The sequence below is a fragment of the Moschus berezovskii genome, chromosome 24 (assembly GCF_049115385.1).
Source record: "Moschus berezovskii isolate FMDL1 chromosome 24, NW_MosBer_1.0, whole genome shotgun sequence".
In the NCBI taxonomy this organism is placed as follows: domain Eukaryota; kingdom Metazoa; phylum Chordata; class Mammalia; order Artiodactyla; family Moschidae; genus Moschus; species Moschus berezovskii.
The window spans coordinates 23,737,487-23,763,170 of record NC_142483.1 but is presented as its reverse complement, the minus strand read 5'-3'; the positions used below and the strand labels follow the sequence as shown (position 1 = coordinate 23,763,170).

At 40.8% G+C, this 25,684-nt stretch overlaps 1 protein-coding gene across 3 annotated transcripts in view; it reads left to right on the top strand.

Annotated features, from left to right (window-relative positions):
- ADAMTS9 (ADAM metallopeptidase with thrombospondin type 1 motif 9) overlaps positions 1-25,684 on the top strand; it is a 172,582-nt gene that overhangs the window by 88,433 nt on the left and 58,465 nt on the right. For all 3 annotated transcript variants that reach the window (XM_055414264.2, XM_055414265.2, XM_055414262.2), the window contains exons 24-28: positions 2,479-2,583; positions 2,722-2,889; positions 5,185-5,454; positions 11,491-11,652; positions 14,343-14,519. In XM_055414264.2, coding sequence (XP_055270239.1) covers positions 2,479-2,583; positions 2,722-2,889; positions 5,185-5,454; positions 11,491-11,652; positions 14,343-14,519 — 882 coding nt within the window. The remainder of the gene's footprint in view (positions 1-2,478; positions 2,584-2,721; positions 2,890-5,184; positions 5,455-11,490; positions 11,653-14,342; positions 14,520-25,684) is intronic.

Genomic DNA, 25,684 nt, shown 5'->3' with positions numbered 1-25,684 from the left:
CGATTCTGGCATCATTTATATAAAGAGAGTATGTCATGAGAAACGGGTTTTCACATCAGCTTTGCTAACTGCAGAAGATAGGATTTGAATCCACGCTATGCCCAGAACTCACACTCTGAGGCCCCATCTGGCAGGTGTACTGCCTTGCTCTGAGACCCTTACTCTGCTACTTTGCAACTTGTGTCATTGATGGACGAAGAGTCTCAAAAGGAAACGAGTATGGCAATGTAGTTCATGTTGTCATCACTGGTCAGTTAACCAAACACCACATGTGACTTGTGTCATTCTTAGTTTTATTTATTGAAATGCTCCAACCCACTGCATGTTAACTGGGAAGTATTAGCTGTGACATCTGAACAATCAATAAATGAGGTCTAGCAACTCCCTTACTTACTTTGCCAACCAAGGTCCATCTAGTCAAGGCTATGGTTTTTCCCGTGGTCATGTATGGATGTGAGAGTTGGACTGTGAAGAAAAGCTGAACACCGAAGAATTGATGCTTTTGAACTGTGGTGCTGGAGAAGACTCTTGAGAGTCCTTAGGACTGCAAGGAGATCCAACCAGTCCATTCTAAAGGAGATCAGTCCTGGGTGTTCATTGGAAGGACTGATGCTAAAGCTGAAACTCCAATACTTTGGCCACCTCATGTGATGAGTTGACTCACTGGAAAAGAGTCTGATGCTAGGAGGGATTGGGGGTAGGAGGAGACGGGGACGACAGAGAATGAGATGGCTGGATGGCATCACCGACTCGATGGACATGAGTTTGAGTGAACTCCGGGAGTTGGTGATGGACAGGGAGGCCTGGCGTGCTATGGTTCATGGGGTCGCAAAGAGTCGGACACGACTAAGTGACTGAACTGAACTGAAGCAACTCCCTTAGAAATTCACAAAGTATATTTCTCAGTTAGTCAGTAATATTCATGGACTGACTGTAGGGAAGTTTCTGCAGTTGTAGCATGTGAATAAATTCTTCACTGTGTGCCAAGTTCCCTGTGCCTTTCTTTGGACCCAGGCAGAGGAATCGGCAAGGTCTGGAGCCAGATAATAGAATTTCCTGTTCAGTCTGTAAGCTCCCTAAAGTCACTTCAGCCCCAAGCCTCTAGCACTTTGCACTGTGCCCAGGGCTTCCTGGCAATTTAATGGGTAGGTATTTAATCAAAGAACATTTGATAACCACTGATGCTTGGAGTGATAGTGATCAGGTGTGGACTTTCATTTTCCCATTTGTAAATTTGGGAATATTATCTATGCGTGGATAACCTCAATCCATTATAGGAATTTCCTCTGATTGAGGGTGTGATACAAATTCTAGGCTTTGGGATATTGAACACACCTCTTATAGCTAGACTTGACCTTCTTCAGGGCTTCAGGAGGTATCTTCAGGTACACTTGGAAAGCACATTCATGGTTAGCAAAATCTGACTAGGAAACGAAGTGTAGAAACAGAATTTGGCATTCAGAATTTTTTTTAAATAACAATAATTTTCGGAGAAGGCAATGGCAAGCCACTCCAGTACTCTTGCCTAGAAAATCCCATGGATGGAGGAGCCTGGTAGGCTGCAGTCTGTGGGGTCGCTAAGGGTCGGACACGACTGAGCGACTTCACTTTCACTTTTCACTTTCCACTTTCACACATTGGAGAAGGAAATGGCAACCCACTCCAGTGTTCTTACCTGGAGAATCCCAGGGACAGGGGAGCCTGGTGGGCTTCCATCTATGGGGTCACACAGAGTCGGACACGACTAAAGTGACGCAGCAGCAGTAGCAGCAACAATAATTTTAAAAGGGCATATTGCTTTTTCCTAAATTATGTGCCATTTTATAGTATCTTTCTTCACACAAATAGGTAAATATATATGGTTTTGAAAATCATGAAGTAGGGGGTTCCCTGGTGGTCCAGTGGTTAAGACTTACTGCTTCCACTTCAGGGGGCACAGGTTCGATCCCTGGTTGGGAAACTAAAATTGCAAGTGGCGTGAGGCATGGCCAAAGAAAAATAAAGAAAGAAAATCATAAAGTAAACTCCTGCTCTGTATTAAGGCACCCACAAAGGGACTCAGATTATATCCCATTTTACAGTTGAATTTGTAGTTGAAACTGAGAGATGTCATGTGAAAATGAAAGCGTTAGTCACTCAGTCTTGCCCGACCCTTTGCAACTTCATGGACTGTAACCCACCAGGTTTCTCTGTCCATGGAATTCTCCAGGCAAGAATACCCACTCCAGGCAAGAATACCAAGAATGGAGTGGGTTGCCATTCCCTTCTCCAGGGGATCTTCCCAACCCAGGGATTGTATCCAGTTTTCCTGCATTGCAGGCGGATTCTTTACCATCTGAGCCACTAGGGAAGCCCAAGATGTCATGTGACTTGCCCCAAATCACACTGAAGCCTGAGAGCTTAGAATTATCAGTCCTTATATTCGTATGTGCCATGGTTGAAAGGTAACTTTGGCTTTTTCTTCCCATCCTCTTCTAGGACTGTGAATTGCCATCTTGTCACCCTCCCCCAGCTGCCCCGGAAGCAAGGAGAAGCACACACAGTGCACCAAGGACCCAGTGGCGATTTGGGTCCTGGACTCCAGTAAGAAGCAGAATGGAAGAAGTGGAGAGGGTGGAAGGAGAGGCAGATATTCTCTGACATGACTTTAAGAAGTAGGTTGCTATCCAGTGAATGACCATTTCAAATAACCTTTCTGCATTGTTTCACCCCAACACCCAGTGCTCAGCCACTTGTGGAAAAGGTACCCGGATGAGATATGTCAGCTGTCGGGATGAGGACGGCTCTGTGGCAGATGACAGTGCCTGTGCAACCCTGCCTAGACCAGTGGCAAAGGAGGAATGTTCTGTGACTCCCTGCGGGCAATGGAAGGCTCTGGACTGGAACCCTGTAAGCAAGTGAATTCTTTGGAATTAGGAGAGGACTGGGAGAGCCGTAAAAAGGATGACTAGTCATGGGTCAAGAAGGTCAATCAATACTATTTTAGAATTGCACTTTGATTTGTGAGTTATTTTTCTCCATGTATGTGCAGCTGGTATGAATCGTAGCCAGATGTGCAAGAAGTGCACATTTCTTCAAAATGTGTAAATCAACTTACAGTCTACTTAAGCCCACATCCTGTTGGGCTGATTGAAAAATGCAGTTTTAATTGAGGCAAGCCACTTTGGAATGTGTAGTAGGCTTGTGGAGTGCCAGAAGTGGCAGGGAAAAGTCGGGGAGTAAAGGAGAGCCTCAGCTTGAATCTGGGTGCCTCCTGCATCCTTTGGTTCCCTGAAGTCCGGTGCCTCTGCTTCCCTGCCAAGAGTAAGAAGCGGGAATCCTCAGATAACACTATGGACCCAGCCTCCTGGGCACACTGAGGATCACCTGTGGACTTTTATAAAAATAGAAAAAGCCTTTGTCTTCAGGTAGCTGCTGCTTTCAGCCTTTCAAAAAGCTTCTGAGTCCAGGAAATCCAAAGCTCAGGATAGGTAAAGAGAACGGAGATGAATATCTCAATAAACACCATTAATACATATGTGAAATCTGAAAGAAAATCCAAATCTTTGGATTCAGAGAGACCTGTGTAAACATCCAGACCTTGACATTAACTGGCTGCATGACCTTGAGCAGTCTGGTGTAAATCCTTGAACTTCAGTTTCTTCTGCTCTTTTGCCTCTTTTAAGAGGCAAAAAAGAATAGCTTATAAGGTTGTAAGGATTGTTTGAGAGTCTGTCTGTTAAATGCTTAGAATAAAGAAGATGCTCAGTAAATGGTAGATAACCTCACTCTTGTGCCCTGACCTTCCAAACATACATACACAGACGTCTATCACATCCATCAGTCTACTCACCAGGTATTTGTAAAACTTATGAAGAAAGGGCTGCTGCTGCTGCTAAGTCACTCCAGTCGTGTCCGACTCTGTGTGACCCCATAGATGGCAGCCCACCAGGCTCCTCCGTTGCTGGGCTTCTCCAGGCAAGAACACTGGAGTGGATTGCCATTTCCTTCTCCAATGCATGAAAGTGAAAAGTGAAACTGAAGTCGCTCAGTCATATCTGACTCTCAGTGACCCCGTGGACTGCAGCCTACCAGGCTCCTCTGTCCATGGGATTTTCCAGGCAAGAGTATTGGAGTGGGTTGCCATTGCCTTCTCCGACTAAGAAAGGGCACTGACTGACAAATAAGAAAGTCCTTGCCTTTATGCAGATCATGACAGTGGCAATTCCAGTCAGTGAGCAAATAATGATATAAATATGTGGTACAGCACCAGATGCTGGTAAGTACTAGAAAAAAGGTCAAGCACAGTGATGGCAGAGAGAAGGAGATGATGTGCTTTTAGACAAGGTAGTCAGAAAAGTCCCCACACTGCACTGACCAGGCTTGCATGAAGTGAAGCAGTGAGCCACATGGATATCTGTGTTGTGCAACAGAAAGTAGAGTGGCTGCAAAGACCCTGAGATTGGGGTGTTCTTGGCCTAGTCAAAAAACATCCATAAGGTCAGTGGGGCTGGAGTGCAGTGTATAAAGAATAAAAAGAGATGTGTCAAAAAGGTGACCACATCATGAAGGGCCTACCAGGTCAAGGTAAGGACTTTGGACATGATTCACAGTGAATTGGGTAGTCGCTAGATGAATGACATGATCTGAGTTTTGTTTGCAAGGGTCATGGTTTATGATATGGTTAACATATCTGTGGATAACAGACTTGGATTGTGGGTGAAGGCATCAAAATTACAAACAGGACCCCAGCTGAAAGGCCACTGCAATAGTCCTGGCAGGGGAAGATGGTGGCCTGGACCAGGAAGGCAATGGCAGAGATGATGGGAAGTGGCTGATTTGGGGTGTATTTTTAAATACACAACAGGCATTCTCCACGAAATGGCCTTGTGGTGGGAAGAAAAGGGGAGACTGGGATGTGAAAAGTGAAAGTGTTAGTCACCCAGTCGTGTCTGACTCTTTGTAACCCCATGGACTGTAGCCCTCTAGGCTCCTCTGTTCATGGAATTCTCCAGGCAAGAATACTGGAGTGGGTAGCCATTCCTTCCCCCAAGTGATCTTCCCGACCCAGGGATGAAAAAACGGTTCTCCCACAGTACAGGCAGATTCTTTACCATCTGAGCCACCAGGATATGTGCCAGGTTTTTTGGCCTGAGCAACTGGCTGAATATCCTTTCTCTTTCCCTTTCTGAATATCCAATGTAGTGCTCCGTGACATGTGGGCAAGGTAGGACGACCCGGCAAGTGGTCTGTGTCAACTACAGTGACCACGTGATCGATCAAAGTGAGTGCGACCCAGATTATATCCCAGAAACTGACCAGGACTGTTCCATGTCACCATGCCCTCAGTGGACCCCAGACACAGACCTTTCTCAGAACCCTTTTCTGAATGAGGACTATCACCCCAGGAGCATCAATCCTAGCCGCACCCACGTGCTCGGAGGAAATCAGTGGAGGACAGGCCCCTGGGGAGCGGTGAGTATTCCCTCAAGTCTTTCCCAAATTTGCTGCCTTCTCTTTCACATGATATAGTGCTCAAAGAGAAGCAGACTAGAAACACCTCTGGAACATTTTTATCTCAGGAGGGATTGATGTGCACTTTTCATTTGTTGGGGTTAATTGTAGTCCCGGAAGAGGTGTCACTTGAGACAACTCTAAGCTACCATAACCTCTAACCAGGTGGAGGAGGGGGTGTCACTGCTGGGTGCCTTGATCAAGCAGCTTCCTAGAAGGTACTGTAAAGGCCATGATGATTGATCCTGGAGCTGGCAGACGGCTCCTCCTTACCTGAAGGAAAATTCAAAGGGCAGAAGAACTTTTCTGAAAAAAAATTTTTAATGAAAGTCATTTTCCTTCTTGCTGTTTTCCAGATGAGCGCAGTCTTAAAGTGGCACGATTGCTATGCCATTTGTAGTAGTGGATTAGGAGAGAAACACTCAGCTGGGTAAAATCTGTGCTTAGAGGAAAAATCCCATAACTGAATGGTTAAAAGCAAAGACTTTGAGAGAAGTTGCCTCTCTTTGATCCACGGACTTGCACTTGCCAATTTTGGGGTCTTCAGCTGGTCCCCTCTCCAATTTGAGCCTGTTTCATCACCTCTAAGACAAAGTTAACAATAGTGGCGACTTTGCTGGGTTGTTGTAAGAATTAAATCCAGCAATGCAAATACTGTTTCACACTCTCCCTGCCATAGAGTGAAAATTAAATGTTGATGATTATTGTTATCATTATCTTTATCCTTCAAATTAGGCAGAACTTGACAAATGGTGTTTAACATTCAAAGGAAAAATATGCTCTCAAAAGTTCTAGAAATTTTTACTGAGTAGTTTTCCAAAAAATAATTATATTCTGAAATACTGGACATGTCTAAAGGAGCTACAGGAAGGGTAGGGCAGCAGGAGATACTGGGGGAAGTTTGGGGAGTTTGGTGTTTATTAATCTGTCATGAAGTCTTCTTTTTAATTGTTTATTATTTGTTTCCTTCTAGTACTGCTAACCGTGTTTAATTATTTCTGGACTAAAAATCTTTAGAAGGAACCGGTCAGTTTTCCACCATGGTTATGTTTCAATGAATTAGGCTTACTTTCCTGTGAATGTTGATGGCCCCTAAGGGTTTTTATACACTGCACCTCTTGATTGTAAGCAGAACATCTGCCCGGTACCTTCACCACCTCATTCTCCTCCCTTACTTTCCACTTTGAAGCTTCTTTTGCCTGGGTTAGAAGAAATTTGGGTTCTACGAAATTAAAGAGTGATCAAGTGAGGTCATCACTGAGTGTTCCATGATTTTTCCAGTTGAAAAAATTCACAGCTCTAACATGTGTATTCTAATGATAAAATTAGAACTTAAAAAAAAATTGAAAGCTATTCTTATTTAGGACTACATTTGTGGATAATGCATTCCTTTAAGATTGAATGATTCTGCCCTTGGGCAGAGTTCCCAATTAAGGAGGATTAAGTAACCTTTTTGCAGCAATGGGCAGTACCATTCTTCTCCTCATTGTGCCTGCTATTTGTTTGGGGATTTTTTTTTCCTAAATTAAGTGAGGCTGAAGGTGGATGATGACATTTTTCAGCTTTTGCTTGACGTGCCTGACTTACTCCCAGGAGTGTGTGGCATGCGTATGCATCTCTTCATGGTTTGCGATGCTTGATTCTTCCTGCAACAGCAGAAAAGGCAGCAGAGAATTATAAACACTAGAGAATGGGAATCTAGCATTTTCAGTAGATTCTGAAATCAGAACTTCATTTTCCAGGATTGTTTGTGTAAACGCAAACCTTCTATGAGATTTTCAGTGTTAGCGACTAGGGGTCTCTGGTTGCAAGCACGAGAAAAGGAACTGGTTCTTTCAAGGGAAAGCAAAACTGTTCATTTAGCCCCAGTAGAGACTGAGCCCAGAGCGTCTTCAGGGATCTCACTGGGGGCTGGCAAATGTTTTCTGCAAAGGGCCAGATAATATTTTCAGTCGTGTGGACCATACAGTCTCTGTTGGAACTAACAGACTCTGCTGTCTTAGCACAAAAACAGACATAGACAATATGTAAACAAGGGGACATGGCTGTGTTCCCATAAAGCTTTAGTTATAAATGCAACTGGCAGGCTGGATTTGGCCCCAAGGATGTGGTTTGCCAATCTAGATGGAACAATATCTATAAGATCATTTCTTTAAGACGTGTCTGTCTTAATGAACCCTTTTCACTCTGAACCACCCTTGGGTTGTTCTGCTCAGGATTCAAATTCCCAGGAAAGTCTGATTGGCTCAGCCAGTTCCACTTACTCCTTGATGAGGAAAGCATAGAACTTCTTAAAAGATAGTCCCACTGGGACTTCCCTGGTAGTCCAGTGATTGAGACTCTCTACACTTCCACTGCAGGGGCACTGCCAGGGTCCCGCCTCGGCAGAGTCCAGGGATACCCTCAGGATGAACAGTGTTGGCGAAGAAAAGAAAGCGAGTCGAGTCTTGGTTGGGTGCAGAATCAAGACTACTTTATTTTCTTTACATCAGTGCTTATATACCCTAAAACCAATACTCTTGAAGAGGGGGGAATGTCTTGATAAGATCGTACCAGGTAGACCATCTTCCAGAACAGTCAGTACCTTCATGCATAACTCTTAAGCAGTTCGAATGGGCTCTTAAGACAGCAAAGCCACAAGGCATGAAAAATGGCTTTATTTGTGTAGCAGTTAAGTCAACTGCAAGAGCTATTAGCAAGCCTTATCTTGGGAGCCTCAGTCCTGGGCAGACTTTGTGGCTCCATAGGTAACATGGTATCTGATTTGGGGCTCTATCCCCATACATCTGCAGAGACAATTTTCCATACTAATTCTATATGTTTACTTATTTTGTTATCTACCTTTATCTCTGTTTTCTTCTAGTGTACTCCCAGGCACACCATAGACAGGGGGCAGGGAGACATAGCAGCAAGCACTGGTATGTGACCCTGAGGGCCAAGGGTCTCATGAGCTCCCTCCAGATCTTACCCTAAGGGGCCCTTCTAAACTCGTGAAGGGCTCTGTATCTATTTTTGCTTGTGGAGTGTTTAGGCCTATTGTTAGCAGACTTAGTTTTATGCCAGGGGCGCTTTGTGCAGTCGTGAGCATTCCAAATTCTAAATTGGTATTTATAACCCCAACAGGGCCAGAAGGGGTAGGATGTTCTGTGTAAAAATATTTTCCTCATCCCTGGCCTGTTTATAGGGACCCATGCACCCCCAGGGACTGTATCGCTGCCATGCAAAGGTTTCAAGGGGGATATTTGAGCAGGAGTCAGAAGAATTCTTAGAAAGCATAGAGGACTACCAAGCAACAGAAGAAGAAGAGACGGAGGCCGGGGAGTAGATGATGGGGTGGCCCCGAGAAATCCCCGGAGGTCTGGACAGCCTTGCGTGCCAGCTCCTCAAGCCAAGACCTTGTCATGGGTGGGGTCTCTCATGCTGGCTACCAACAGGGCACAGGTTCAATCCCTGGTCAGGGAACTAAGATCCTGCATACGGCATGGCATAGCCTCCATAAAATACAGTCCAACTAAGGTGAGGTTCATTGATGGATTTCTTAAAGGAAAATCCAGCCTGCCAGATATCAGTGGGAAATATACAAGGCAGGTTAAAAAAAAACAAACAGATGTCCATCATCTCTTGCTTCCCTAAAGGCCATTCTCTCTTGTTTTGTAGAGTGTGGATGATAGATACAGGGTTTGTTCAAAGGAATGCTTACCTAGGAAAATATGTTGTCTAAAGAGGATAGGAAAATTGTTAACAAAAATAGTCCAGAGTGAAATTCTGCAACATGGGAATGGAACGAAGAATCCCTATTAATAAAAAAGAATGTGGCAAAATTGGACCTGGAGAAAGATCATGTACAATATTTCACCTGTATTTGGGAGTGTAAAGACCCTGGCTGACCCTGGGTTTAGAATGGTGCAGCGCAAGTTCTAGACTGTGCTGTGCAATTGCTTGCCCCCCAGCTGAGCTCTGTCTCTGGTCAGATTCTCTGTAGGAAGCATTGGACTGGTCACTGGGCAGCCAATGTATTAAGTTGACCCTGGATCCGTTGTCCTTCCTTGCTCCACTCAGCCATATTGAAGGGAGGATAGCCAGTGGTTTATGAAACTATTCCTTCTAGAAACTCTAATCATGTGACCAGCACTGTGGAACCTACTAGGGATATAAGTATGATACTGAAGTTCTGAGGAGACTTATCATTTTACTGGGGACAATAACACAGGTGAGATAATAAACAGTTGAATCAAGATTTTATTATCAAAGGAAAAATCCCAGGGCCAAAATATATATTCCAAATCTCTTTATACTATTGAAGGTCCTTCCTAAGATTTCAAATTCTTGGCCTCAAACAAAGCCAATTAAAATAATAGTTCTCTGTGTTTCTTATGTACTAAGCTGTTTAAAAGTAGAAAACAAGTATTTTTAAGTTTAGAGTAAGTATAACAGAACCCTCAGAGAATAGAGGTGGGCTTTTTTTAATCAAAAATTTCCTAAATAATTGCTCAGACAGAATTAATAAATCTATTTTCCTGCTCTGCATTTAAAAAATTAAGCTCAGTATATTTGAAAATCATTCATAATTTGACCAACATTGGCAGGGAAATTGGACTAAAGTCCAGTACAATAAGTAAAAAACTTTTTCACATCTTTATATAGAAGGTGACCAGCAAGGAGCAGTATTTACAGTTATTTTTAAATAACACTGGTTTGAGCTGGAGTTTGATAGCACATATCAACCATTGGAACCTGGAACTCAAAACAATGTTGCAAATACAGTTTGAGACTTGATAAGTCATGAGAATTGCACTGCTTAGAGGATTTGATGCTTTTTTTTACAGGCAAACAGATTTTACAAGTTAAGGGTCAGGGTGAAGGAGACTAACAAACACATCGGGTTTCAAAAGATAAGGAAAAAATGGAAAGAAAAAAAACAACACTCAAGATGCAGATAAATAAGAGAGCTATGAGAAGCTTGTGTGGGAAATAAGCTGAAGGCTGAACGTAATTCTGTGACAACCATGAGAGACATGGCTGGGCTCATGCACCTGAAGAGAAGTTTGTCAATATGGAATTCAAGTTCATTGGGGAATAAGAATAAAGAAGAAAAACAAATATCGCTACATTAGCTATGAAAGTAGAGGCTTTTGTGAAGGGAGAGAAGGGAATGTTAGCTGCAAGGAAATATGTAAGTGAAATTCCATGATGCTTTCCTTGGATAATTGAAGGAATTAGAATAGAAGCTTCGGAGAAGGCAATGGCAACCCACTCCAGTACTCTTGCCTGGAAAATCCATGGATGGAGGAGCCTGGTAGGCTGCAGTCCATGGGATCGCTACAAGTCGGACACGACTAAGCGACTTCACTTTCACTTTTCACTTTCACACATTGGAGAAGGAAATGGCAGCCCACTCCAGTGTTCTTGCCTGGAGAATCCCAGGGACGGAGGAGCCTGCTGGGCTGCCGTCTATGGGGTCGCACAGAGTCAGACACGACTGAAGCGACTTAGCAGCAGCAGCAGTAGCAGCCACAGTATAAAAGCTTAATTTCAACAACTGGCAATTCCTCAAGCAAGTGATTTGACCCCTGTGTTGAAAGGGAGGTTAAATGTTGGTTCTAAATAAGTGCTAGCAGTTTTGAAAAGAAAAAGAATTTCCCAGTAGACCGTGGTGTCAGTCAGTACGTCTGCACCTCTCAGAGTTGCAGAGGATGAATTGGATTGCTCTGGAAATCACAAGACATGATCGCTAATTAGGCAGTTCCTAAACACTTACTAAGACCTAACATGCACAAGGGGGAAATGGTGTTTCTGCCCTCCAGATATTGCTAAGACCTGAACATTAAGCAGCTTCATGGAAGGGAGATGCTCAAGATCGCATTCTGTCCATTGTGGATGACTTGAGAGTGGTTTCTGCCGCATTTGTCTCTGACCCTTCAGCCAGCTGCTTTCTGGGTCCTCGAGGTGGAGCCTGAGGTGGGGATTAACCTGTTGACCAATGTCTGCTGTGTTCAGTGTTCCAGTACCTGTGCTGGTGGGTCCCAGCGGCGTGTTGTTGTGTGTCAGGATGAGAATGGATACACTGCCAACGATTGCGTGGAGAGAATCAAACCTGATGAGCACAGAGCCTGCGAATCTGGCCCTTGCCCTCAGTGGGCTTATGGCAGCTGGGGAGAGGTGAGAGCAAACTCCACTTATACATCCTTTGGGGAAAAACAAATACCAAACAGTGCTGTTGTTCATAGTTTATTTGAAGGAAGAAGAACTGGCTCTACTTAAAGCTTCTTGATTTCAGATTAACTAGGAGATCTATCTTAATTCTGGACTATTTTAAAAGTGCATTTATTACCATATAGAGATGGCTTGACTACATAGGAGAGATAAGTTAGAAAAGAATACAGATAATGCTGGTTTAAAATGTTAACCTCTGCTGATTAAACATGGGTGCTTTTAACGTGACTGGAAATATGTGTTAAATTAATCAATGGAAGTTTTGCCATCTTCATAATTTGGGAGTGTTTGTGGTGCACCCTTGTTCGCATGGCATTGTGTCTCCCAATATTTCAAATCCGTAATGAACCAGCTGTTGTTCATCAGGGATTAGGAGCTGATATTCTTATCAGAGGTGATGCATTGTAATCATATAAGTGAGTAATTAGCTGTATAGTCTCAAATAATGAAATTCTTCAGCTCTTAACCTTTTAAGAATTGCTTGCTATGAAAATAGAGACACAGGTGTAGAGAACAAATGAATGGATAGCAAGAGGGAGTGGGGAGGAAGAATTGGGAGATTGGGATTGATGTGTGTACACTGCTGTGCATAAAATAGATAGCTAATGCGAACCTACTGTAGAGCACGGGGAACGCTACTTAGTGCTCTGTGATGACCTCAATAGGAAGGAAATCCAAAGAAGAGGTGATCTGTGTAAACATGTAACTGTTTCATTCCACTGTACAACAGAAACTAACACAAAAGCTACTGCTTTTGTACTACTAATTGTAAAGCAGCCACATGCCAATAAAAATTAATAATAATAAAAAAAGGATTGTCAGCTATGATTGATGAAAGGCCGTAGAATATTTGGAGCAGACAAAACTGGGCCCCTGTCCCAGCCTTGGCTCTTACAAGCTTTGTGGCTTTGACAAATAATATAACTTAGCCAAATATCTGTATTCCCATCTGTCCATGAGAGTAATAATAGTACCCACTTCATAATATTCATGTCTATTATATGAGATAGTGCACGTCAAAACCTAGCCCATAGCCTTCAACCATAGATAACTGCTATTATAATAATGATAATCAGTATTATTACTGCTAATAATAATTATCATTAGTATTACTATATTATTGAATGGGGTTTTAAGCCACTATCATGCATAGGACTTAGATGTTCATGGTTTTGTATTTAATTAAAACAGAATATATATTTCTACTATTGAATCTACAGGGAGAGCCCATACTTAGAGTTTGTTGAGTTGTTCTGTCTTCACTATAAAATTTATAAAATAAAGCACAAGGATTAACATCATGGAGGCCCCCTATGCCCACCAAGAGGGGAACAGAGACATGAGATGGAAGGGCATGTTAGTCTACACTCCTGGCTAATCGAAGTCCCTTGTCCACATTTCACACTTTCATTCATGTAACCTAGTAGTCATAGGCACTCATAACAGAGTTTTGTTAACTTCTATTGATAGCACATCATTCTGGAGGGCTTTGCTGAAGGACCGGAAAGGGAAGTCAGGTTTGAAGACGCATATATTGTGGGTTTCCTGAAACTCCTCATAAAGCTCTGTCCCATGGGGCCTGTGCGTAAGCTTCTGTAATTGGATTGAAGCCAGGAGAGTACACGCATTTGCTGGGATGCTGGCTGTCAGCACAGACCAGATCATTCCAGATTCCATGGGAGATCTGGCCTTGACACAGCAGGGGAACAATCAGTGTTCCTGGATGTGAGCTCTGCAGTACTGTCCAAGAAATACAACTTGTTCCTACCTCAGAAGCGTGGGTCCAGCCAACAGTCAGAACCGTATCCAGCATTCCCACCACACTGTTGACTCATCCTAGGGGAATGCCATCATTATCCTAAGATTCAGAGATAGCATAAAATATTTGGACGTCAGAGAGGTCTACGGGGACTGGAGTCACAGAATAGCCAAGAGGCTGGTGACAGCTTCCTCGAGGTTGCCAGAAGAGGAACCAGCTCAGGCATTATGTCCTTCCTTTGGTACTTAGTGGTTTTTAGATTTCTGTTTCTTTGATTTGGGATTTTGAATACATGAAAGAAAAGGCTGTGATTTTATTCTGGACACCTGCTGCTGAATTGACTTTAATCAAGTTATGCTCTCTTAAGCTCAGTTGCCCCATATAACTACACTCTCCTCTTGATGAGATAACGTAAATATAAGCATTTAGTACAGATGAAGAGCAAATGCTTAATAAACAACAGCTACCATGAAAGGGGGCTTCCCTGGTGGCTCAGATGGTAAAGAATCTGCCCTCGATGCAGGAGACCCAGGTTCAAACCCTGAGTCGGGAAGATCCCCTGGAGAAGGGAGTGGATGCCCACTCCAGTATTCTTGCCTGGGAAATCCCATGTAGCCTGTCAGGCTCTTCAGTCCATGGGATCACAAAGAGTCAGACACAACTGAACAACTAAAACACACGCACCCATCATGGAAGGACAGGACTCCAGTCTGCTATATATATATTACTTTTGGTAATTCAGCTTCATTCTGCCTATAGGCTTATCTTGCCTGGTGCCATAATCTATCTTGGCTAAAACATTTTTCTCATGGGGAAAGAAAATTTGCCACTGGCTGTTCAGACAGAATAATTGCAGCCTTCCTTTCTCTTCTTCCAGTGTACTAAGCTGTGTGGTGGAGGCTTGAGAACAAGGCTGGTGGTCTGTCAGAGGCCCAGCGGGGAACGATTTCCGGATCTGAGCTGTGAAATTCTTGACAAGCCTCCAGATCGAGAGCAATGTAACACACACGCTTGTCCTCAAGATGCTGCCTGGAGTGCTGGCCCTTGGAGTTCGGTACGGCCCTAACTATTCATGTTTGCTAACTAAAACTAACACTCCAATTCCAAGGTGCTCTGGGTCACTCCTTTGAGACAGATTGTCCTCCTCACAAGGGCATCCCTGGAACTGTACTATACACAGTCTGTTCTTTTCTTCATATTGACATGCAACAAAATTCATTTTTTTTAATGATATTGCCAAAGTGACTTTACAGGATACATGTACCTCATACAGGCCTTTTGCCAATGCCAGAAAGTAGCATCCTTTCCTAGACCTAGACTATATATATTTGTGTGTAGTTTTGTTTTTTTTTTTTTTTTTAAGAAACTCCATGCCATTTTTAAACTCCAAAGTGATTTAAGCAGACAACTCAGAGGCAGATATGCTTTCCTTTTCTAAGCTGGTGGTATTGACTTTGGCGGGAAGATACCTGCTTATTGAGGCCAAAGCAATTTTTGATTCAGTGACTATACTATACTTTGCCTTCAGTGTGACTCGGGTACAGCTCTCAACACAATCGCCAAAAAGGCTGTGCCCATAAAATCAAGTGAAATCATTTGGAAAATTCCAAAGACAGTGGACTCGGTGACCTGATGCCATGCAAGGCATCTAAAATGTTCTTTCTTCTATCAAGACACAAAGCCCGTTTGAGACCGGTTTTTCCTTTGGTCCTAGGCTTCCTTTGTCATCTGCTTTTAAACAACATCGTGAGACAGATTTGGCTCTATAAATACTATGCAAACTTCTGGGGCAAATCTTGGCAAACAGAAGGATCAGCTGTATCAAAACAATACTGTGGCTAAATGGTGCCACAGGTATGGAGCCATTAGGGTTGTCTCATGTAAATAGAGTAAACGTTCCTGTGAATGCATTAATTGCACTGAAGCTGAATTAATATTATGTGAATTCATATCCAAAAGCCTTTCTTTGTTCTATAGGGTTCTGAGAAAAAACCTTGACCATTCCTGAAAGCAACTAAAGAGCAGATTAACTGATCTGACATGGCTACTAATCTGTTGATACTTGTAAGAGTCAAATGTTTCAAGGTTGGAGATTGTATCTATAAGTAGAATACTAGCTGCATAACTACTGTACTCTGTGTTAAGTAGAAATCTAGAAGAATTAGAACATTGTCTCAAGTAGTACTATTTATCTGGGCTGTAAGGATTTTATTCAAGGGCACTTCAGATGTATTGTTCACCCAGAGTATTTTGTCTGCAATACTGGCACTTTCCCTATATGAATGTTTGGAAAAAGATCAGCAATAACCTTAGAATATCAAGAACATCTTCTGACATTCCAACTTCCCTAAGTCACCTGTTACATATTATTTTTCATGAAATTTTCCCTCTTGAGCCCATTATAGTTTCATCCTTTTCACTCAGCCAACACCAACACCACACACTGGTATATATCAAAATATATAGTAGCTCTCCAAAAAGTTGTGTTTCTTTAATATTCACCAAAAAGCATCTCCTAACCCTCAGAATATGTGTGTATATATAATATAATAATAATATATTATCATTATACATTATATATTGTATATAGTATATATACAATATATTATATCATATATATAAATTAGTTTCCGTGGCAATCTCTTTCTTGAACACTTTCTAAACACAGTTTAATTTCTTTTACACTGGATCGCCACCCTCTCCCGTAGATACTTGAAAAGTTTAAATGCTTAAATTTTAAAACATGATCTTCTAAATAATATAACTAAAGACTTTAAGTTTTTCTTATTATAGTTCTTGTTCTTGGGCCTGCACATAGTTTTCTGCAACACACAGTGAAAAGGAGAGAGAGATTCTAAATGCTCTGTAATGAACCGAAGCAAATACATGGATTTTAAAAATGCTTTTGCTGCCTATATGATTTTAGCACTTCTTTTATAAAGTAATCATTATTCAAATATATATTCAAATGCCTCTGCAACGTGGGAGCAAGGCCACTTTTACAACGCTTTTCATGGTGATTTTTGAAAATGAACTAAATCAAAAGCATTTTATTTAAATAGATCCATTTGTAATATATGACTTAAATTATGCAAGGGCAGCCTTTCAGATTCTTATGGTAGGATTTGGAGTTTACTTATATGTTGATTTTTATGGATGCTTTGGTACCATTTCTTAGTAATTCTAAATTGAAGCATACCTCAGTGAATTGTGTTGATAGCCATAAGCCACTTCTATGGTGCTTCATCATTGTAACTGGCAGTGACATTAACAACAAGAAAAACTATATTGGAGGTGCTAACATGTTGCTTTCAAGAGAAAGCAAACTAGAACTATTAGAGACCAAGGGTAGCCATTAGTCCCCCTCTGGCCGAGTTGCTTTCTTATCCTGCGTACCCCCCACGCAGGAGATAGTGTTGAGAAGCAAATACTGCTGTGTGAGTAGGTCTTTTCCAAGGTTGAAATGAAGATAGCCTAATCCAACAATTGTTACTAAGGAGCAATATTTAGGAAAGAAACTCCAAATGGCTGTTAGCACAGTTTCCAGACTCTAAAATGAAGCTTCTGTGAATGTAGAGTTCAGGTACCCATTTTAAGGCTGTTAGTTCTGGCTCAAATCACCAGAGATTTAGAATCCTGATTGTTGAAAACACCTTCCCTAGATTTTGTCTTTTCTGTCCTGTTTTGAATGTGTCCTTCACTCTGACTTGGCAATGTTTTGTTTTTGAAATAAGGTTCTTAACACTGATTTGCCTATTGCATGCATACATCCTGTGGCTAGAGGGATAAATTGGAAAAAGAGCTATACTGAGGAGTGGGTTAAAACTCTGTAGCATTCTAGAGTAAGCCATTTCGAGATAATGAAAGTTGAAAAGGTTGCTAATCTGTCCAAGATGGTCATCTAGCTTTCCTTTTTTTGCATTGCCCCATTGGCACTAGTGGTAAACAACCTGCCTGTCAATGCAGGAGACATAAAAGACATGGGTTCAATCCCTGGGTCAGGAAGATCCCCTGGAGTAGGGCATGGCAACCCACTCCAGTATTCATGCCTGGGAAATCCCATGGACAAAGGAGCCTGGTGGGCTTTCGTCCATAGGATTGCAAAGAGTCGGACCTGATTGAAGTGACTTACCACAGGTATATCTGCTTGCTGACTGCCTTGGAGGCCATGGTTCTCCTTAGGAGGAATTGCTTGTGTGAATTTTTCCTGACAAACTTAAAAGTGTTCTCTGAGCCTTGCTTTAGGTGCTTTGGAATAATGCCTGTCAACCCAAATAATGAGAATTTATGGGTCACGAAGGAACTGTGCTTTTGTTTCTGCCTGGTCAATTTATGAATTTGTGTCTACCTCATTTTCATATGAAAGTTTGCAGCTTCTGTAGGTAGGAAGAGAAAATGTCTGACATCAGTGTTTTATCACCTCACTGCATCTATCTCTAGGAAAAATAAAGACTGTATATATCACTACCATACTTTCTGAGTACAATTTTAAGCAGCCAAGCCTAGTGTTATCTGAATATTTTGAGCAGTACAGATTTTTATGTGTTTATATAATAAAGCATATTTATTTTTTCCATGTTATTTAATTTTATATACAATGTTTAAAAATCAGTGTTTATCAGCAGACTGTAAAGGCAAATAGGCTGTGTGCTTAGAAATGCGTGTATATGTTTCCTTTGGTTTTAAAAAGACACTTTTTAATTTTGTAAATCTCTCCCAACCTGTACTATCTCTCTCCCAAATCTGAGTAACCATGTGGCAAGCTTTATGTAATTGGGTAGTTTAAAATGTGTATTTTAAAGGGATACTTTAAAAAATATTTCTGAATTTGGAAATGATGCTTAGTGATATAAACAAAAATATAAGAGGCTTAACGTTTTGTTGCTTTTTTTTTTCTTTTCTAATACTGTTGTCCTGATTCATTGAGTCTCAACTATGAAATATGTATGCTGTTTATTGAATTTGTAGATGATGATAAGGCATAGCCAGAAGTCAAAACAAGTAATTAGGAGAAATGGTTCTGAACATGTGAGAGGAGCCAGGTACAGGGAAAAGCTCACCCTAAATGCACACCAATTTGATCATAACTTATTCTTTTTGTTCGGATAACTGTAAAAGACTTAGAACATTTGTCAATTTTGTGATTTGTTCACCTGCAATACATATCAGAAGCATTTCTCATTAAAGAAAAATAAAGAAAACAACCATAAACTTGTAAGTTTTCAGAGAACCTGTACTTTTCAAAAAGTGATAAATCATAAAGATGACCTCAGATCTCTACCGATTCCACATTGCCCTGCTGAGCCTCCATTTTGCACTGTAGTTTCTTATGGTAATTGAAGGGGAAAGACCGAAATAAGGAACTCCCTATATGCATTTGAGGACTTCCCTGGTGGCTCAGAGGGTAAAGCGTCTGCCTTCAATGCAGGAGACCTGGATTCAATCCCTGGGTTGGGAAGATCCCCTGGAGAAGGAAATGGCAACCCACTCCAGTACTCTTGCCTGGAAAACCCCAAGGATGGAGAAGCCTGGTGGGCTACAGTCCATGGAGTCACAAAGAGTCGGACATGACTGAGTGACTTCACTTTCACTTCATATGCATTTGAGGGTTTTTTGTTTTTTTAAGGAGGTGCTGTATAACATAACATCTCCAAAGCACAAGATGCTCACTATTGTTTACTCAGTATTTATTATGTACCAAATCATGCTAAGGAAATTGGGGTCACATTTAATCCCCATGTGACCATGTTGAGAGAGGTGTTTTTATGAATCCATTTGAATGTGTGATAGTCTATTGAGTACTTTAGTGATAAGACTTTTTTTTTTTTTTTGAAGAAGGAAGGCTTTATCACTTGTAGCCAGTAAGAACACCAGGTATCTTTTCCAAAGCAGTGTCTCCCAGTGTCAGTATGCTTGACTATATTAATCCTATTTATTTTGGTAGAAAGAAACAGGATCATGTTCAGAGTGAATTTTTTTAAACTCCTGTTTATACTCAATAAAAGGATATTGGTGAAACTCACCCTCCATCTAAACTCAACATTTTTTAGCTAATATTGATGTTGTCCATTTGACTCCATCAATAGAAAATCTGAATTTATAACTCTTACTGGCAAATTCCCATAACCAGCAGCTCTGAACACTTCCAATAACTGACTGTGTTTAGGGAATGGTGAAACATCTCTCACTTTTTTTTTTTTCATCTCTCACTTTTATTTTTGAAATATCTAATATTAATAGCCAGATTCAGAGGATGATATAAAGATTTTGGTTACAAGGAATATCACATTAAATATGAATGCATTTTTTTGTAAAAATAAGAATCTTTTTACTAATGCAGACATATCTTAAACATTGTGCTAGTATCTTTTTAAAAAGAAATAAGAAACACATTATTTGGCTCTATCAATATGGAGTATAGAAATGAGATAGTTTTTTAATGAAAACATTACAACATATGAAATTATAAAATTTATTTGAACTCAGAGTGGATGAAGACTCTATAAACCATTCATCTCACATGTACTTAAAAACCGCAGAACACACTGTCCTTGCATCTGTTTCATTGGAGATAAAATTTAGCTGGACTTTTTTTTGTTTTTTAGTATTTACAGTGATTGCATGCCTGTCAGAGATTCTGTTCCTGCTTTCTGACAGCTGATATTTCATGATTGCTTGACAGATTTCTGTTTTTACAGTTTTGAAAAGTCCAAAGGTGAGAATGGGGGCAAGGGTAAAGAGACATTAGACCCTGAGGAGTGTAGCTCCTCCCCCTGACTCAGGTCAGGGAGTTGCCCTCCTGGAATGGACACAAATGGAAACTTTGGAATGCGGAGTGGGAGGTAGAGGCTGAGTCCAAGTCTAATTGGCTGGGAGGGAATCCTGATTATTAAACGTGGTTGAGGAAGATTTATTTTATGAGGAGGGAGTAAAAGACTCCAGGTCATTCCTTCAAAAAAGAAGTCATTCATTTTTCAGCTAATACCTTTTATTTGCCTACTGTGGGGCTAGTCTCTTCTGGGATGCTGAGGATATAGCAATGCACAATCAGAACTGTTGACTCTACTGGGAAAAGAGAAAATTCGGTATTAAATAAAGTTGAACATGTAAAGAACTGACAATTTTTTCCTGACAACCATGAAAATAAAAATTGCTATTAGGATATATATATGTGTGTGTGTGTGTATGTGCGTATGTATCTTCATGGTTGCTAATGATCTTTGTTCAATAAATATAAATTATTGATCTTGTCTTTCCTTTTAAATGTGCAATCACCCAGTAAATTTTCAGTGATAAATGCTCACTTGCCGATGGCATGGAACATTTAAAAACCTTCTACCAGGAAGTATGTTTCTGTTCACCTTTTCATTAGAACCCAGACATGAGTTCAGGGGTCTAAGAGTCAGGATAAGTAGAGGGCCTGGCTTTCTGCCTCTCCCTGCAGGGGCCCACGAGCCTCCACACCAGCATGGGAAGTTGTGGCTGAGGGTACATTCCCCCCTTGTTAGGTGCCAATAAAAAGATCTGAAATGTGTGGGTTGCCACACCGCCATCTTTGCGCCTTGCTGTTGCTGTTTCCTCTAAAGTGGATTGTTTTTCATGGATCTTTTTAATCACTACAAGACCCCTTTCCAAAAATGTATGAAACAGAGCATTGGCAGCCAAGAAAGGAGCAGGAAGTAGTATGGAAAACAATCAATATAGGCCGAACCTACAGAGTCACCATTCTTAGTGAGGCCTGCATCCCCTTGCTCTTATTAGAATGACGTTATGCGCTGGCCAAAACAGTCCAATAACTATCTATGATGATGGATATGTTCTCTTTCCAAATACTGTCTCGTCCATGTTGCTTTCCAATATGGAAGCTACTAGCCACATGTGGCTAATATTAAGCACTTATTATGTGGCCAAATACAATAGGGATAACGCATTTTAAATTGTGTGTAAGTTAATTACTCTAAATATAAACAGCGCCTGTGACTGGTGTCTACTGTATTAGACAGGGCAACCTCAGGCAGTTAGCAGTTAATATTCAGCTTGTCAAGGGGTAAGTAAACTTATACAAATAAACTGGGGAGAAAAAGCCTCTGTCAGCATGTAACGGATCCCTGTGTAGGATGTCTGTGCGTCTAGTAAGTGCCATCCTCTTGTTCTTCTTCTGTTTTGCACCTTTGGTTGAGGACACTTCAGTGGTTGTTCCCTGACAGCTGAGCATTGAATAAATAGGACAGCGAAAAGACAGGATTTTAGGATCAGCTATCTTCAGAAGAGTAACTCCAGGGCCTCCATGTAAAAGCAGCTGTTAAAACAAACTCTACTCTTGTGCATCTCATAGTTCAAGTTCATCATGACAGTAAGTTCGGTTAAGGAGAAGGAATGTTTATGTGTTCTGTGGGTCAAAAGGGCAAGATTTGATTGGTGTTTTTAGGAGAAGGCAAAAATGGACACCACCAGGTAGCCACCTTGTAGAAGCTTGAGTTCCAAGAGATCGTGCTGTCTTTGAGAAGTTTCAGGAAGGCAGCTTTCATATTCACTGATCCCTGTAGGTAGAGGTTGAGCAGATTAGGTTGATAGAGCTTTTTCAGAGGCACTTTAGAAGAATAAGAGCTGAACCAAATGTCTCCTCCATCACTATAATTGCCATCATTTACCTTCACCTCCCCAGTGTTAAGAAAACGTTATAGTTTGTTTCATGTTTATACCCCATACTGATGCCTCCAGAAATTAAAATGTATGTAGCAATCTTGGTTCTTTTCTAGTGATCAGATAGAGTTATGGGTTTGTTTGGTTTTTTTTTTTCCCCCCCCTTTAGGGTAACATCTGAAGTAAATGATAAACAATAAATGTTCAGGTGGTCTATATTTTTAGAAGCTCTTTTTAATTTATTATCCTCACACTTAGGTTGTCTCTGTACTAAATTGGGAAGTAAGTCAAAATAACTCGCCTCAGCCCCCTTTTTCTGATATATTTCAGAAAGTAGTGGAATGGATTGTTTGAGTTATCCACAAAAGAGCTGTTTTCCCTCATTTAGTTTTGTACGACATATTTCCTCCCGTAATTATTGTGATGGCTTTGACTTTTTATTATCACAGTCACTTACATATTCTGCTAGGAGTTATGCAGAGCAATTCACTCCTATTATCAGATTTAATCTCTTCTACTTGATGAGCTTAGTACCATTAGAGAAGTTACCTAGTTGGTACCAGGTCATACTGTGGCTGAATGAGGATTTGAACCTATTAGGAACCAAGACTTAATCCCCTCATCTTACTCTTTAGTTGGTGAAGTGGTGAAAAGCTGTGGAAAGAGGTTATCTACAATGTAAGATTTTCTGTTTTTCTATGGGGTAACTACTTGAAACATTCTGGAATTATTGAGCCATTTACAGATTTTGCTCAGAGCTCTAAAGGGATGAATATGAGAAAATTATTTCTCTTAAATGTAAGCCAGGTAAAGAGCAAGATTGGGGCCCTCTAGAAGATTTGGAGGGAAAAAAAAGCATCCAGTATTTCTTAAGGACACATCAAGGGATGTTTTTGACATTTTAGTAAGCAAAGAGAAATAGAATAACTTGAGGTAAATAATCTATTTTTTTTTGTTCAGTAGATACATAGATGATTGGGATGATAGATCTCAGGCAAGCCAGTTAGAGGTGACTAAGTTTATTGTAGAAAGCGATAGGCGATTGTACTACAAGTGAATTATGAAAAATAGTGTAATTTTTTTTTAAATTTAGTTTTCTTTTTTAATTTTTTATTTTTTATTGGAGTATAGCCAGTAAACAGACAATGTTGTGATAATTTCAGGTGAACAGCTAAGGGACTCAACCAAAAATATACATGTATCTGTTTTCCTGCCAAACTCCCCTCTCATCCAGGCTCCAGCATAACACTGAGCAGAGTTCCATAAACTATACAGGAGGTCCTTGTTGGTTATCCACTTTAAATATAGCAACGTGTACACGTCCATCCCAAACTCCTTAACCATCCTTCCCTCCCAACCTTCGCACCCCTGGCAACCATAAGCTCGTTCATTCTTGAAGTCTGTGCGTCTGTTTCTGTTTTGTAAACTAAGTTCATTTGTATCATTTTGTTTCATATTCCACATATAAGGGATGTCATATGGTAAAAAGTGATCTCACACTAGTAACTCTCTGCTTGAAATAAATGCATATTAAATGTATTCAGTTATCTTCCAAACTCTTGAGCTAAAACTGAGCTACAGGAGTTGAACTCTTCTGTCGATGCTAAGTTTTACTCTTTAAAACTGGTAGGACAGGCAACCACTGTGAGTTCCGTCCTTACAATCACTTTGTTCTTCATCCCTCCTTCTCCCAGTCACTGATGCATCCCTCCATCCAAGTGGAAAGTGCATGTGAAGACATGGTTATGGTTTGGGAGCTGTGTAAGATGAAGTGAGGGAAAAGATGATAAAAAAAATTAACTAGAAAAAGGAAGAAATATAGACATAGCCACCACATTTCAAGTGAAATTCTCTTTAACCACATCATTTATTGAATTGCCCCAAACCTTAATTTCCTTTGGGCTGTAGAGACCCACTGTTCAAGCTTGGTGCCTTATGCAAAGTAGGCAGACTATCAATAATATTGAAATGAATGAATGAGGAAATCCTAGTTACTCGGGAGCTGAAATGATTATTGCACCGACCAAAACTATGGAAATAAAAAGCTAACGTGTAGGAGGGAATTATAAAAAGAAACGTATAGGTTTAGATGGTGGTGATGTATCAGTAGTGATTTCCTGACTTGGAGAGTTGTGTTTATGTGGAGCGTGTCTTTGATTTGGGAAAATTAGACTTTTGGAGATGATGAGACGCTATGTGGATTTTTCAGGAAAAGACAAAATATAATGGCATATATATATTATATATAGGTATAGTATATATATATTTAGGGAGGAGGATGGAGGGAGCAAAGGTGGTGAAATGTTGGTAGTTAGGGAATTTAGATAAGGGGAGAGGGAGTTCTTTATAATAGTCTTACAATTTTTCTTTAAGTTTGAAAATTTTCAGAGTAAGTTATTTTTTAAAAGTTCTTAAACATAAATATATTCAGAGTGTGCATTATACTTCACAAGGAAGCAGAAAGTGTAGGTCTGGATTTATTTCGGGGCTTTAAAAAGTCTGACACATTTTAGGAAGCTGTTTTTAATCTCAGATTTGCACTGTAACATCATAATAAAAGTGGGTGCTCCAGTCTGAGCTCAGCATAGACAGCATCTTTCCTAGTTTTTCATTGGTTTTTTTCCCATGAACTTCTTCGTCTGCCTCTCTTCCCTTCCTCCATCCATCCCTCCCACCCAGGCAGCTAAAATGAAAAGGCCTCTGGGAATGGTGTGGTTTGTTGCTCCCCCTTTCCCAGGGAAATCCAGACTTTCACTGCCAGGCTTGCTAGTAAATTACAGTAAATACTTGAATAAATACAGACTCCCCATTTTTATCTATTGCTTCATAGCCAAAACCCAGATTCCTTTGAAAACTAAAGAATTTTTTTTTTAAATCTGTGCTATTTTCCTTCTTCATAAAAAGCCCTCACCCAACCAACTCACCTCTTCCTCCATTGCAGTTTGCCCATTCTTAGTGAAATTGTGACTTCCTTCTCCTTGGTTGTCTCTTAGTCAGATCTGAAATGTCCAGGAACCCCTTAGCAATGGCTGGTCATGGCTGCGAGGACAGGGAAGAATGCTATCCAGCAGAGTCTGCTTGTTTCACTGTAGCTGTAATCTTCATTGCTATGCATGGAAATTGATTTTACCTTGTACATGTCACATTTCTAAGATCAGGGATTCCAAAACCTTTTAGCCTAGGATCTTGACCTTGTTAAACTGATGTTCAGTGGGCCCTTTGCCACTCTCATCGACAAAAAAGCACAAAAACAAAAAACAGCCCTCTGTGTTCCGTACCCCCCACCAAGTCAGTTAAACTCAGTTTGGTTTTGAGAGCTTGCTAAAGGACTTTCTGAAAACCTTGAGATAATTCTGTGGTTCTCAATCAGGGTTGATTTTTATCTACTATAGATAAATATCTATATCTATAGATAAATATAGATCTATTTTTATCTACGATAGATACATATCTATATCTATCTGTATCTATAGATAAATATCTATGGGCAATATCTGGAGACATAATTGGTTGTTACAGATGAGTTTGGGGAGTATTATTGGCATCTGGTTAAGAGCAGCCAGTGATATTGTCAAG